The sequence below is a fragment of the Cydia splendana genome, chromosome 6 (assembly GCF_910591565.1).
Source record: "Cydia splendana chromosome 6, ilCydSple1.2, whole genome shotgun sequence".
In the NCBI taxonomy this organism is placed as follows: Eukaryota; Metazoa; Arthropoda; class Insecta; order Lepidoptera; family Tortricidae; genus Cydia; species Cydia splendana.
The window spans coordinates 13,796,197-13,811,114 of NC_085965.1; the positions used below are offsets into that span (position 1 = coordinate 13,796,197).

Here is a 14,918-nt window from a genome sequence, read left to right on the forward strand (position 1 = left end):
TTTAACATTTCATATTGTTCTCAATATCTATTCTGTAATACCATACAACAAATATTACAAATTCCTGATTGATAATTAACGTGCCACTAACCGCGTTAACCAGTAATTGCCAATTAAACTAGGGCAGGTTCAATAATATACTGGGCAGCTTAATGTTAAGCAGGGGTGAAATTTTAATGAACGATAATTTCCAATGCTGCGCCATAATGCGTAAAATGTCTGATTTATAGACTTCGACAATCGACAACACAGTCAGTACTTAGTGGTAAACTACATATAGTATTTTTCAAACTGGAAGGGTAGATGTCAATTCAATACAAGTTTGCGTCATTTGGCATTTTATGGCAATTGTATGGAGATGACATCTATCATCGTACCCTAGCTTGAAAAATACTATAAAAGCACGGGTGCCAGGGATCACTCTCTATTCGTATTTGTCAAGATTTTCGGACGAATCTATGCCACGACACGGCATACCTATTCTTTTCTTTGAAATATAGCGCATCTGAACTTCAACAAAAACCATGATAACCCTCTCCTCCTCTATCAAATAACAGTTTACTCGTATGTGTTTATTGCGTTGCGTAGTTTATTCATTCTGGAAGTTGCGAAATATATGTGGAAGCACAAGGGTGAATTTAAAATGCGACGCCCAGAACAAAGAAAAACGGGAAGAGATGTTAAAGTGGTATTTGCGCGATTAGCGAAAGCAACTACCAACTACCCTCAATGAGTTGGAACTCATTGAGGGTAGTTGGCGTAAAAATATTCAATAGCTTGAGCCCGGAAATCAACAAGGCAACTTCTTATGAGATGTTTGTCAGTAAACTCAAAAACGATTTAATTGACAAAGCCTTTTATAGTATTAATGAATTTTATGGACATTGATAATATAATTATTTTAAGAATTTATCAATCAATCAATCAATCAATCAAATTCTTTATTTCAGGCAAAAAATATACCCATACATAATTACAAACAATAATAACATCATAATAAAATTAAAAATAAACTTAAAAATACATGTCAACACAATTACATTAAAATTAAATTAAAATTAAATTAAATTGAAATTAAATTGAAATTAAATTGAAATTAAATTGAAATTAAATTGAAATTAAATTGAAATTAAATTGAAATTAAATTGAAATTAAATTGAAATTAAATTGAAATTAAATTGAAATTAAATTGAAATTAAATTGAAATTAAATCAAAAATAAATTAAATTAACATTAAAATCACAATAACTATTTACATTAAATTATATACCGTGCCTCTAGATCCCATATGTAGGTCATTCCAGTGCCTCCAGAGTGTACCAGCGGGATTTCCAGGAATGAGCTGAAGCAGACTGTTGGAACTGTCACATACTCGGCGCATGAGGGATGCAGTGCGTTTACGGATTATCGCAATAAACGCGTCCACTCTAGCCTCCGCAAACATCCCCGAGGCGCTACAGTAACGTGGCAGTCCCATCAGCATGCGGAAACCATTATTGTATTGGACACGCAGGGCATTGAGGGTCTTTTTCGTGTAATTTGTCCATAGGCTGCACGCGTAAAAGGACTGGCAAAAAGCTTTAAAAAGGGTCTTTTTGACATCCCTGTCACACCGTGCAAACCTACGTGACAGCATGTTGCACCTTACTGACAATGCCCTGCGCTCCCTTTCTATGTCAGCATCATCCTGGAGGTCCTCGGTGACCCAGTGCCCGAGGTACTTGAACCGTGAAACTCTATTTAGAGGAACACCACATAAATATACAGCAGGAACTGACGTAAACTCCTTTTTGCCTGCCTTGAAAACGAGTAGTTCGCTCTTCTTGGTGTTGTACATCAGGCCATGGGCCACCGCATACTCCTCACAGATCTTTAACAGTTTGACAAGAGCGCTGATCGCCGGGCACAGCAGCACCATATCATCTGCATAGCTGATATTGTTAACAATGGTACCGCCAATTGAGCATCCAATACCCGTGCTGCTGTGGGTATTAATATTTATTTTGTGGGTATTAATATTGTGTAATATTTTTTCTTTGAATTAATTGACGTGTTTACGATTAGGTTTAATTAGTTTTAGATGTGTGTGTGTGTGTGTGTGTTTTTATTTTTTGTATTTTATTGACATGTACGTTTACACCGTATTAAACGAATTTAATTTGAATTTGTGTATTCCTCTTAACGGTCACCATTTTCCCATGTACCTATCTAAAGTACGTCTAAGGGTCGGTTGCACCAAACTGTTCGTATCGTTAAAGAGTTCGCAAAATTTTTATGTATGGAAAGTTTCATAGTAAAGCGCCGGGGCGCGCCGGCTGACTTTGATCAGTCTGTCAAATGTGGTTGGTGCAACTGGCCCTAAGTGCCGCTACCTAGCGGTTTGGTAGAGTATCAATGTTTGGCATGGTAGGAAATATTGAAGAAGTTTACGGTTGTTTTGTTCGCCCTAATTCAACAGTTAAATGTTCATAAATATTGCGCGATCACGTGACATCCCCTTTTGTAGAAGGATAATTGTTTAGTAAATAGTAATACTCTGTCTATAATCGTAAACATTAATGTCTTAATACGAATTCAAATGATATTTGCCAACTGTTACTGAATGAGAGAGATACCTATCAATTTAATTTGTAGTAATTATTTATTTAATTAGTTTATCAATACAGAAAATCTTTTTACTTTATGATATTCATTTGTAGGTGCCATCTAAATCTAAAGAAACTATTTATTTCCGTCTTTCATTTTTTTTGCTTTATTATAATAATTTTACCGTGTACCTATAATCCCCTTCCCCGTACGCTTTGATCTAGCAGGATCTTTTGTGCAACTGCTTTCGATCAGAATCGCACGCAATGCACAAGAGCTCTAAATCTCGCTTTGAGCCCGGCATTCCTGCCAAGTTAGCGAACATCAGTAATGAAGGTTTAATCTGGTGGATTCCTGCATAGCCCGCTGGGAGTTGGCGGAGCTCCGGGATACCCGCGTAAGTATAATCACTGCATGTTTATTTGTATGTACTTACTTGTCTATGCAAAAATAAATGTTACGAGTCTTGCAGAAGTTTCAAAAAGTTAATAATTATAAACAATAAATGTATTGTATTATTTACAATGCATACTGGTTGAAAAACTTATTCATAAGGACGTCTGTTTATAATATAACACTTTCAATTACTGTTAACAGTGATTTTAACCTAATTAGTCAAGTTCCAAAGTGCAACTTTCAGCGCTAACGAGTAATAAATTGAGCGTGAAGAAGCAATATTTAGGTGGAGTTGAAAGTACAAGTTTCACAAAAGTAAGTTTGGAAAACTTCACTAGGCACTACACCTTTTTCCACTTACCTCAGTATCCGCTCTACTAAACTTACCTGAGAAGTTATACGGTCAAAGGACCGATACGCATATTTTTGCTTCGTATATCATCAATTTATACTGTGAAATATGTGATCATATAACATTTACACTATAAATGTTGAATTGGCTGCTAAAGTAATAGCCGGAATTCACTACCCAGAATTGGCTCAAAACTGTTCTGATGTTATTAAGTCTCCTCGTCAGTTGTGTCGCTCACAAGAAAATGATACCTACCACTTGTCGGTTATCAACTTATCATTTATCAGTATCACTTACAGATGCATTTAGAGTCTGTCCCAATTAACAAGTACCAAAATAAATAAATAAATGGTACCATTTTCCTGACGCCATATCAATTGAAGACGTATTTAACGCATTCACACTTAGAGAAGTGTCATAAATTTATATAATCCCGACGAAGCCATTACAATTTTCGCAAATGACTCCGCATTAAAGGAGGTGCTAAAAGCATATTTTAAAAGGGCGTTGAATAATTTCCCACCTCGGATATAATTAGCGCGGATGACAGTTGCGACACTTTATGCATATTCCATTAAACTAGGAGTATAATGTCGTTTACATTATTCATGGTAAACGAACAGTTTTTGTACTATCTACTTAAATATGTTGGGGACGAATCCGTAGGTAACGCTTGTTTCCTCACAGCTTTCTTCATCAAAGACCAAATGATAAACATTAAATGATATTTATCAGTTCCAAGAAATTCATTGGTATAGTCATTTCCTGATAAGGGTCTCATATTATTGTCACTATGACAAAATTCGGAACAGTACTAAAATAAATTAAATTCCTTCACCGTACGAGCCCGAGTTTGAACCTACGATCTCTGGTTTTGAAAGCCACACGCTTTCGGCATTATTATTTTAAAACTACTTCACGATTAATGGTTGAATTCCATTAAATATTTTGGACCCCAAAAATACATCGATTTAAGCCGTAGTTAATCGCCAAAAATATTTTTTTGCATTTATTTAGTTATTAAGACGGAAGATTTGTATTGCCTTTTTAAGATCATATACACAGATTTTGAAATACAGTGTGTCCCTAGCCATTGGACAAAGCCGAAATGTACATATGCATTAGGGTATTTAGAACCAGTATACAAAGTATCATAACAATCGGTGTAGCGGTTACGAAGAAATTAACAAATTACGATTTTTTTACTTTGGAGCAACCTGTATGTGTTAGTAGATCCTGAGGTAATAAATAGTATGAAACCTTCTTCGGCCGTTTTGATTTTCTTTTTTATTTAGGACATTAATAAGATTCTGACTTTTGACAAATGTCATCATTGCCGCACATTATCAAACACATTGTCAAAAGCACTGCCAATGATTAATACAGTATGTTTCTTTTTACTGTCGATTATTAGAAATAACTTTTGTTTGATAATTTATTTTACTATCTTTTGTTCCAATCATGGTATAATAATATACTCCGCCTGGTACTCCATTCCGAGATTCGCGTATGACCTAACTGACACGCGCCTACGTCATCATGCTGTTTACAGGTTCTCAAACTTTGAAATGTGGGAGAATTTTAACCAACGGTGAAAATTATTTTAACGGCATTAATTTTAAGTTATTCATGTAGAAACAGAAACATAGTAAAATAAAACAAATCTAATGTATTATATTAAACTTTATTTATCTATACATGACAAACGTTTGAAAAACTAATTCACAGTTACACATTAATTACCAAGCTTACGACGTGAAAAGTTTGGAAAACACTGCGACTGCTGACACTGAGCGAGAAGGAAATAACAATTAACACGCGTTCGACAAGGATGACGGTCAGGGCATGAAGTTATCTAGATCCGAATTGTCAAATGTCCACAGCGCTATCCTGTATTGCCAGTAGTATAAACAGAATTACCCGAAAGTCTGAAATTTCTTTCGTGAATCGGAAGATATTGCTAACGAGTAATTAAAAATGACGTGTTATTGTAAAATTTAAGCTAAAATACATATAAATGAAAATTATAAAATTATAAATAAATATTTTAACTTATTAACCATAGGTATAATGTACCCATGTAACATGTTATGTTGAAATAAAGTGGCAATGTTATTGTGACGTAATCGCGTGTCACTCTGGGAATGGAAGACCATGTTTTATTAGACCATGGTTCCGATTAAAAAAATATTACCGTTAGAGCATTTCTGAGAAGTAACCCTACGTGGGTTTTCTGGGTTTGTCCAGTGGCTAAGGTCAACGTGTATAATTATAAAACTAAAATTAATAAAGCTTACCCTAGTGCCCTTTCGAAAAACTACGGTTGATTATTTATAATTTTAAAGCCATGGTCTGTCTACGCACATAATCTGCGCAGACACCTCGCAGTCGCATTTAGATAATTATTGCGGGATAGCGGAACTTTGTAGGTTGCCGCTTTTGTAGCGGCTCGCTTTGTGCCCATAGTTCGCGCTCTTTGATGTCCGTAATAGCTCTCCCTGTCACTGTTCGATGACAGCAGCTATGCGACGACTCTATGTAGTAAACTAAACTTGTTTTAAAGCCATTAATCTTTGGAAAGCCAACCTTTACAAGCACGTATTTAATAATGTACCTATGAAAGGTAGAGGTAAGGAAAACAATCTCCGTCAAAATACCTGAAATAGGTGGCGCTACTACTACTACTACTACTATCGAATATTTGATAAAAATTTCAAATCAATGGCAGCGCCCTTCACTCCGTCAATAATGCCTACGTTCTTAGCTACTCTAGCGCTACTCTGGAGAAATTTGGAACTCTTATTTATATGTAGCTGACAGCTGGATACTTTCGCAAATATTCTCCCATGAAAGAGTTTTCTCCTTACCTACCCTTCGAACTTTAAGATAGGTACGTCAAAAATTTGCTATATGTTAGTGTAAAAAGTGACGTTTTTGTTTGATAAAAAAAATAAGGTCGATCTATTCTAGAGGAACTTTTAGACACATTTTAAGTAAGTATTTTATACCATTCACAAACTGCCCGTAGAAAAAGCGCTGAACTCAAAAGTTGAACGCAACATTGATCCTTCGCGTCCAAATTTTTCTAGTTTGCCACCTGTGGTGTCTTGGAATAAACGAGCGCGGTTGCGTTGGCAACACTGACGAGGTCCGCCATTACGCGAGAGAGCCGTACTGTTGGAAGCGCACCGGCTGGCTAAATAATTTGATTTTCATTCCAAATCCTCACCTACATAATATTAAATAAGAGGACATAACAAGTGACGACGAGGTAAATCAGAAAAACTGTAAGTAAAATCGAAATATGCAGAAATTAGCAATAATAAGCGTGCAGGAAAAAATAAGCCGCCATTGTTTACCAACAATTGCAGCGGCGTCTCATGATTGTAAAATGGTATTGAGATGTTTGTATTTTAACTAAATAAGTACAATTAAATTAAATCTTGTGTTGTGATAGACAAACAAGTGAAATAAATGAAAATACCAACAAGTTGGTTTAGGCTTATGCCGTATGTATGGGGTATATGTAACGACTCGTACGGCCGAGTTGTAAAGAAATATCACCATAAACCCCATAAAATGATGGGAACAAATCGTTGGTAACGAAAAATGTCTAATGACTACTGGCTGAGGCCGAAAATGATGTTCAACTCGTACGTCCGAGTTGTAAATAATAACATCATAAACCCTACAAAATGGTGGGACAATTAAGAAATTAATAAAAAAAAAATGAACATGGATTTGATTGTACTTTTTAGTTGTTCGTAAAACAATGTACCTTGAGTACTTATAAAATAAAATAAAAAGAAGAAAGGGTAGTTTCATTATGGAAACTGAAATATGACCTGCATGTACAGGGTAATTTAAAGAAAAAGTAAAATGCTCAGTGGTAGTTCCACATAAAAGACAATAAATAAATAAATTATATACCTTAGTTGCTCAGAATTGTATAAAAGCATTATACATTATACATACATGATTGGTATTTTGAATCTTAATTTTGACAGATCAAAAATACAATTATCTTAGTAAGTTTTAGTTTGTGGGCAACTAGAGGTGAATACATTGAAGGAAAGAGTGGACAGCTATATTGTAAAAATTTGAATAGTGGGATGTTCACTTTTGTTTCCAGGAAATGCTTGATGGACCGGAGGCATTTGACTGTGAGGGAGATCCACACTCCCTGGGGTCTAGATGGGAGAAGTGGAAGAGAGGACTACAGCTCTACCTTCTAGCTTCTGCAGTAGAGACACCAGAAAAAAAGAGGGCCACATTATTACACACTGGTGGCCTGAGTCTACAGGAAATTTATTACAACATTCCTGGTGCAAATGCAGAAACAAAGGACAAGGAAGGAAAAGCAGTTGATGTTTTCGAGATAGCTGTTAAGAAGTTGGATGAATATTTTTCTCCCAAACAAAGCTATGTGTATGAAAGACACACATTCAGGCTGATAAAGCAAGAAGAAGGGGAAAAATTTGATAAGTTTTTGGTAAGACTTCGTAATCAAAGCTCAAAATGCAAATTCAAAGATGACAACAACCTGATTGATCAAATCACAGAGAAATGTAGATCAACAGAGCTACGGAAGAAAATATTAACACTAGGTGATGCCGCCACAGTTGACAAAATCATAACGGAGGCAAATACTCTAGAAACTGTAGAGCGACAACTCACAGGTTTTCAAAAGGAGGCACCAAATAACTCTATAAACAAAATTGAAGCTAAGCAGAAGAAGTTTCAAGGCAACAAGTTTAAATCTACAACAGAGTGTACCAGATGTGGCAATAGAAGACATAATGCTGACAGTATGACTTGTCCAGCCAAAGACCAGATATGTAAGAAATGTGGGTTCAAGGGGCATTTCTTTAAGATGTGTAAGACAAGACCATACAAACGTAAGCTTAATGCCATTTCTGAAACAAAAGCAAGAAAAGACCCTGAGCCGGTTGAGAAGAAGGGTAAAATAGAGAAGAATACAACAATCGATTATATATTCAACATGGATGAAGGTGAGACAGTAAAATGTGAAATAGGTGGCGTTGATGCAGACATACTGATCGACTCTGGGAGCAAATGCAACATTATCACTGACACAACATGCAATCATTTAAAAGCAAATGCGATTCAAATAACCAGTCAAGACAAATCTGTGGATAGAGTATTTATGGCATATGGCAGCAAAGAACCATTGACGGTGCTAGGACGTTTTGAAGCCAACATTAGGATTGGTTCGGAAGAACAAGAAGCTACATTCTACGTTATCAAGGATGGGCCTAGAGATTTACTAGGCAAAGACACTGCTATTTTGCTAAAGGTTCTCAAAATTGGGGTAAGTGTAAATAATATCTCAGAAGCTTTCCCTAAATTTAAAGATGTTCAATTAAAAATAGCTATAAATGAGGCAGTCACTCCTGTAAGTCAACCATATAGAAGAGTACCTATTCCATTAGAAAACAAAATCAATTCTAAAATAGATGAACTAATTGCTAAGGACATTATTGAACCAGTAGATAAACCAGCCTCCTGGGTGTCCCCCATAGTGCCAATATTAAAAAGTAACGGGGACCTCAGGATCTGCGTAGATATGCGATGTGCTAATAAGGCTATCATTAGGGAAAATCATCCTTTGCCTACAATGGCACAATTAATTCCTAAGTTCAAAAAGGCTACTGTTTTCTCAAAACTGGACATCAAAGAAGCATTTCATCAGGTAGAAATTAGCGAAGACTCTAGGGATGTGACAACATTCATCACAGGCAAAGGGCTCTTTCGGTACAAACGATTAATGTTTGGCATTTCATGTGCACCAGAACATTTTCAAAAAATCCTTGAAAGGATGCTTTTGCCATGTGATGGTGTTGTCAATTTCATTGATGATATCATTGTTTTTGGCAGAAATGAGGTTGAGCATAACGCAAGATTAAATCATGTATTAGAAGTTTTGAAACAGAACAATGTGCTTTTAAATGAGGGTAAATGTATTTTCAACTCCTGTAAGATTGAATTTATTGGACATGAACTGACATCTGATGGGGTTAAACCCCTAGACAAATATATCAAAGGTATTGAAACATTCAGGGAACCGAAGACTATTGAGGAGATACAGAGCTTTTTGGGTCTAGTCAATTACATTGGTAAATGGATCCCTAATCTAGCAACTCTTACTGAGCCATTTCGTGAGATTTTGAGATTAAAACTGCATAAAAACACTGATATCACCAGTTACTGGAAACAAGAACAAAGTCTGGCATTTAGTCATCTGAAAAATAGTTTGAGTAACATTTCTTCTTTGGGATATTTTGATCCTGGTGATAAAACACAAGTAATGGCAGACGCTAGTCCTTTTGGTCTTGGAGCAGTACTTATTCAATGGGACAGTAAAGGGTCTAGAGTTATAGCATATGGAAATAAAACGCTGACTGATGTTGAGAAACGGTACTGTCAAACTGAAAGGGAAGCCCTTGCACTGGTGTGGTCAGTAGAGCATTTCCGAATGTATTTATATGGCCTAAAGGAATTTGATCTTATAACTGATCACAAACCATTAGAGGTTATATTTGGTACTAGATCAAAACCTTGCCCTCGCATTGAAAGATGGGTTTTACGTTTACAATCATATAACTATAAAGTAATATATCGTCCGGGCAAGCAAAACATAGCAGATCCTTTTTCTCGACTATGTGCTCCCACAAATACAAATTCATTTGATGAGGAATTTCATATAAACCAAATAGTACAGTTTGCTCGACCAGTAGCTGTCTCTTTTCAAGAAATTAAAGATGCTTTACATTCCGATACGGATCTTGAATTAGTAAAAAAAGGTATTCTGTATAATGACTGGGATAACAAAGTAAATCTCTACAAAATATTTGAGTCAGAACTATGGATACATGATGAAATGCTACTGCGGGGAAACAAGTTAGTTATTCCTTTTAAACTGCGTCACCAAATTCTCGAAGCAGCTCACGAAGGACACCCTGGAATCGTAGCTATGAAAGGAAGGTTACGCTCAAAGGTATGGTGGCCAAAAATCGATCGAGATGCGGAAGCCATGGTCAAAAGCTGTAAAGGATGCACATTAGTTTCTGGACCTAGCCAACCTGTACCTATGAAAAGACGGCAGTTACCATCGCAGGCTTGGGTGGATATAGCATAGCAGCAGATTTTTTAGGGCCACTACCAAGTGGAGACTATTTACTGGTAGTCATAGACTATTATAGTCGATATAAAGAAATTAAAATTATGAAATCCATAACATCACAAGATACAATTAATGTTTTGAAAGAGATATTCTCAAGACTAGGGTCTCCTGTCAGCATCACGGTTGACAATGGGAGACAGTTTACAAGTGGACTATTTAAATCGTTTTGTAGTGAATTAGGTATTCATATTTACAACACAATTCCTTACTGGCCTCAAATGAACGGGGAAGTGGAACGTCAAAATCGCGACATTGTCAAACGCCTTAAGATTAGTCAAAGCCTCAAAACCAATTGGAAAGATGATTTGGTGTACTACCTTATGATGTACAACGGTACCCCTCACAATACTACTGGAAAGTCACCGTGTGAACTTTTTTTCAACAGGCTGTTCCGGGACAAAATCCCTCATCTTTTAGATATTGAGCACATGCAGACAGATCTAGAAGTAAGGGACAAGGACGCCGAAATGAAGGAAAAAGGAAAATTAAAGGAAGATCGCAAAAGAGGAGCAAAGGAACACCGGTTAGAGGTAGGAGAGAAGGTATATGTAAAAAACATGCTTAAAGAGAACAAATTAACATCAAATTACAATTCTACACCTCATACTGTTACTAGTGCTAATAGAGGCGACATCAATGTTCGAAATGATCTAACTGGGCAAGAGTATAAAAGAAACATAGTTCATTTAAAAAAAGTTGAAGGAGAATGGAGAGTATGGGAAAAGGATAAAGAACAGTCTGCGTCTCTCACTGATGATTCTGATTTTGAATAAATGCTTAGTGGAATTTATTGTAATTCAGGGGTAGTCTATTAAACAAGTCCATGCTTTTATATTGTGAGTGATGTGGTACACATGGTTATTTGTATTGGTTAAGAGATATTGATATTTAAGATTTGTAATTTGAACATGTGTTTGTCATTAGTCATGATTAAGACTGAGATAGTGCATTATTGATTGTTGTGTGCCTATGGGTATTATTAATATAAGTATATAATTGGTCAAGGGTCTGAGAGTAAGACAAAGTAGGATATATTGAAAAACATATGGTACTTTAAATATGTCTATGAGATTTTTATAATGTGTATAAGGCTATTCTGATATGTGTGTATCCAAGTCTGTAAAACATATTTTCTTGTGTAGATTAAGTTTCTTGTTTTTACTGGCTGTAAAACATATGTTCTTGTGTGGATTGTATTTCATGTCTCGGCTGTGAAGCATATGGTTTGTGAATTATATTCCTTGTTTTACTAATTGTGAAACATATGTTCTAGTGTAGATTATATTTCATGTCTTGGCTGTGAAGCATATAGTTTGTGAATTATATTCCTTGTTTTACTAATTGTGAAACATATGTTCTTGTGTAGATTATATTTCTTGGTTATTGGCTGTGAAATATTTGTAATACATTTAGAGTTTTAATTATCTTTCAATTTGTTAAAAAGGGAGAGATGTGGTGTCTTGGAATAAACGAGCGCGGTTGCGTTGGCAACACTGACGAGGTCCGCCATTACGCGAGAGAGCCGTACTGTTGGAAGCGCACCGGCTGGCTAAATAATTTGATTTTCATTCCAAATCCTCACCTACATAATATTAAATAAGAGGACATAACACCACCTTTTTCTACTGACGATGTAATTAGCATTATATTAAGTTCTTAAGTACTAAACTCAACTCTTTATTGCACAAACAAGTAAATAGGTAGGAATAATACAGTATTAACCGGTGTAAAATTGTGATTTTATTAATAAATGATTGAATTGAATTGATGTAAAAATAATTTTAAAGAAAAAAAAACCGACTTCTGAGGGGCCCGGTGAAAGATTATGGTGCACTATGTAGAAAAGGAGGTAAAACCACCCACTTTTCTAGTAGCATTTCGTTTCTGTAAGGGTCGTAGTTCTAGCCTACCCACTTCTCTGATAGCAGTTCGGTTCTGTGAGGATCGCAGTTCGAACCTAATCAAACCCACTTTTCTAGTAGCATTTCGTTTCTATAAGGCTCGCAGTTCTAACCTAACCTAACCCACTTTTGTTCGGTTCTGTGAGGATCGCAGTTCAAACCTAACCTAAACCGCATGCGGTGCGGTGTACGGGGGTTTGAGCGGGAGGGGTTTGGCATCGTCATACTTTATACCTACATTTTATGGTAGGTAATCATAGTGGTTTATTTAATTTAGGTATCATAGTGGTTTTCCGGGTCAAGGTCCGGGTCTGAGTCCGAGTCCGAGTCCGGGTCCGAGTCCGAGTCCGAGTCCGAGTCCGGGTCCGGGTCCGGGTCCGAGTCCGAGTCCGAGTCCGAGTCCGAGTCCGAATCCGAGTCCGCGCCGAGTCCAGGTCCGGGTACGAGTCCGGGTCCCAGTCCAAGTCAAAATATAAATTCGAAATCACCAAACGTGTACTATGAGTCGTTGAAGAGTTCTGTTCTGATCATCGTCAGCAGTTCCACTTCATCAAATGCGACAGTTTTTAATGTAAATGCTTGATTTTATGATGAAAATACAGAAAATTCTATACGTATGCTTTTAATATTTGAGGAGTTCCCTTGATTCCTTATGGATCCCATGTTCAGAACTTGAGCTTGACATAAATATGGCTTAAAAACCTAACATGCTTGACAAACATAACGAAGAGGAAAAATCGCCAAACGCGAGCTATGCGTCGTTAAAGAGTTTCGTTCTGGTCATCATCAGCAGTTCCACTTCCTCAAATGTCATTTTTTTAATGTATATGCTTGATTTGTTGATAAAAACACAACAATCACTTTATGTATGCCTTTAAGATTTGAGGATTTTCCTCGATTCCTCATGGATCCCATCATCAGAACTGCGTTCTGACAAAAACGGGACCAATCTGTATGCATATAGATACAATTAAAAAAATAATTTTCAAAATCGGTCCAGTAATGACAGATATATGGAGTAACAAATATAAAAAAAAAATATAAAAAAACATACAGTTGAATTGACAACCTCCTTCTTTGAGATTTGGAAGTCGGTTAAAAATGGTTTGTCTGAAGTAGATATGTACGAATATTTAATATATTTATACCAATTATAAAATGAGTAGATTCGTACTCCATAACGTTCGTGCCCATTGTTAAATGGGTTAAATAATCAGTGCTATTCAATCTTCAATTGTATGTCAGGTAAATCGCAGGTATTGAAATTAGGGGATCTCGAATGCATTTTGCAATTCAGATACAAATGTGACACGGAAGGATGTGCGGTTATGACATAGCACACAGATTGCTACATAGTAAATAAACACTTAGATATATGATAATATTGATAATATACAGTCAGGAGCAAATGTAAGTGGCGACTACAGAGAGGCGACCCCGAATGCTCTGTACTTATAACTCCTATAAAACTTAATTGCAAAGAAAACTAAAGAAAAGCGTTCTTACAGAACATCATTTCGATAGTTTGCGTCAATTGCGGTAAAACTTAGATATGGCTTGGCTTTATTTCAGATTGATGTACCTATGATCTGCTTGTTTATGCTTATCCTTATTTAACTTATATAGAAAATTAATATAAAAACATTCAATAAAACTTTTTGTCATGTATACTGCCGACAACCTGTCCACTGTCGATTCGGCCACAGTGTTCACATGGTCGTACATTTCCATGTGTAAATGGAACAATACGCAGCGAGTTCCAAGCCATTGGGCATATCAAATCGACATCGAGCCGGCCCCTCGCCGCCTCCCCTCGCAAAAGTAAGGGAATTATAAAGGTAGATGTTGCATTTGTTCTTTTCCTTTTTAATTCCGCTTAACACGGTGAATAGATGATTAAGCATCCCACTTAAAAAGGTTATTTTAAGGGACTTTTCCTAATGAGAGTTAAAACATTGTAAAGAGGGTAAGTATACCGAATAAAACGAATATTCAAATTAAGAACTGAAATAAGATTTTTGCTGAATTTTGAAAAGTGGAACCTGATAATGTAAAATATAATTTTTTCCTCTCAGTATTACCTGGTAATATTTCGTCAACAACCAAGGTCAATCACTGTACAAATGGAAAACCTGCCTTATATAAAAGTATAAATGTGTAATTGGGTGAAACAAACTCATTTAAAAATATTATTTTCACTGCATATTTTAATCAGAAATGGAAATCATATCCAATCTTACTTTTGATGAACAAAAAATGATAACCCGAATGAGGGAGACTGGAAAATAAAATGAATAGTCATTTTACTTGTCTACATTTTTGTTTGAAGTAAAACATGTATTTTTCATTTCGTAAAATAACTACAGCTGTCGTGAACTGGTGGAATGAGAAAATGGTTTCACAGTTTCTACGACAGGGATTACCTAATGCTCTTAGCTGCTTACAAATGGAATTCTTTTTTATCTTACATTATTTTACG

The 14,918-nt window shown here is 36.0% G+C and overlaps 1 protein-coding gene across 1 annotated transcript; it reads left to right on the top strand.

Annotated features, from left to right (window-relative positions):
• The first annotated feature begins 7,330 nt into the window (after positions 1-7,330).
• Positions 7,331-11,358, top strand: LOC134791865 (uncharacterized). The gene is made up of 2 exons (XM_063762991.1): positions 7,331-8,666; positions 10,924-11,358. Exons 1-2 carry the CDS (start codon positions 7,470-7,472, stop codon positions 10,960-10,962), a joined length of 1,236 nt encoding a protein of 411 aa, XP_063619061.1. The 5' UTR covers positions 7,331-7,469; the 3' UTR covers positions 10,963-11,358.
• Positions 11,359-14,918: the final 3,560 nt, after the last annotated feature.

Coding starts and splice junctions, on each gene's coding strand:
- LOC134791865 (XM_063762991.1), top strand. CDS start 7,470: ATGCTTGATGGACCGGAGGCATTTGACTGTGAGGGAGATCCACACTCC. Junction 8,667..10,923: donor TAAAGGTTCTCAAAATTGGG/GTAAGTGTAAAT, acceptor TTTTTTCAACAG/GCTGTTCCGGGACAAAATCC.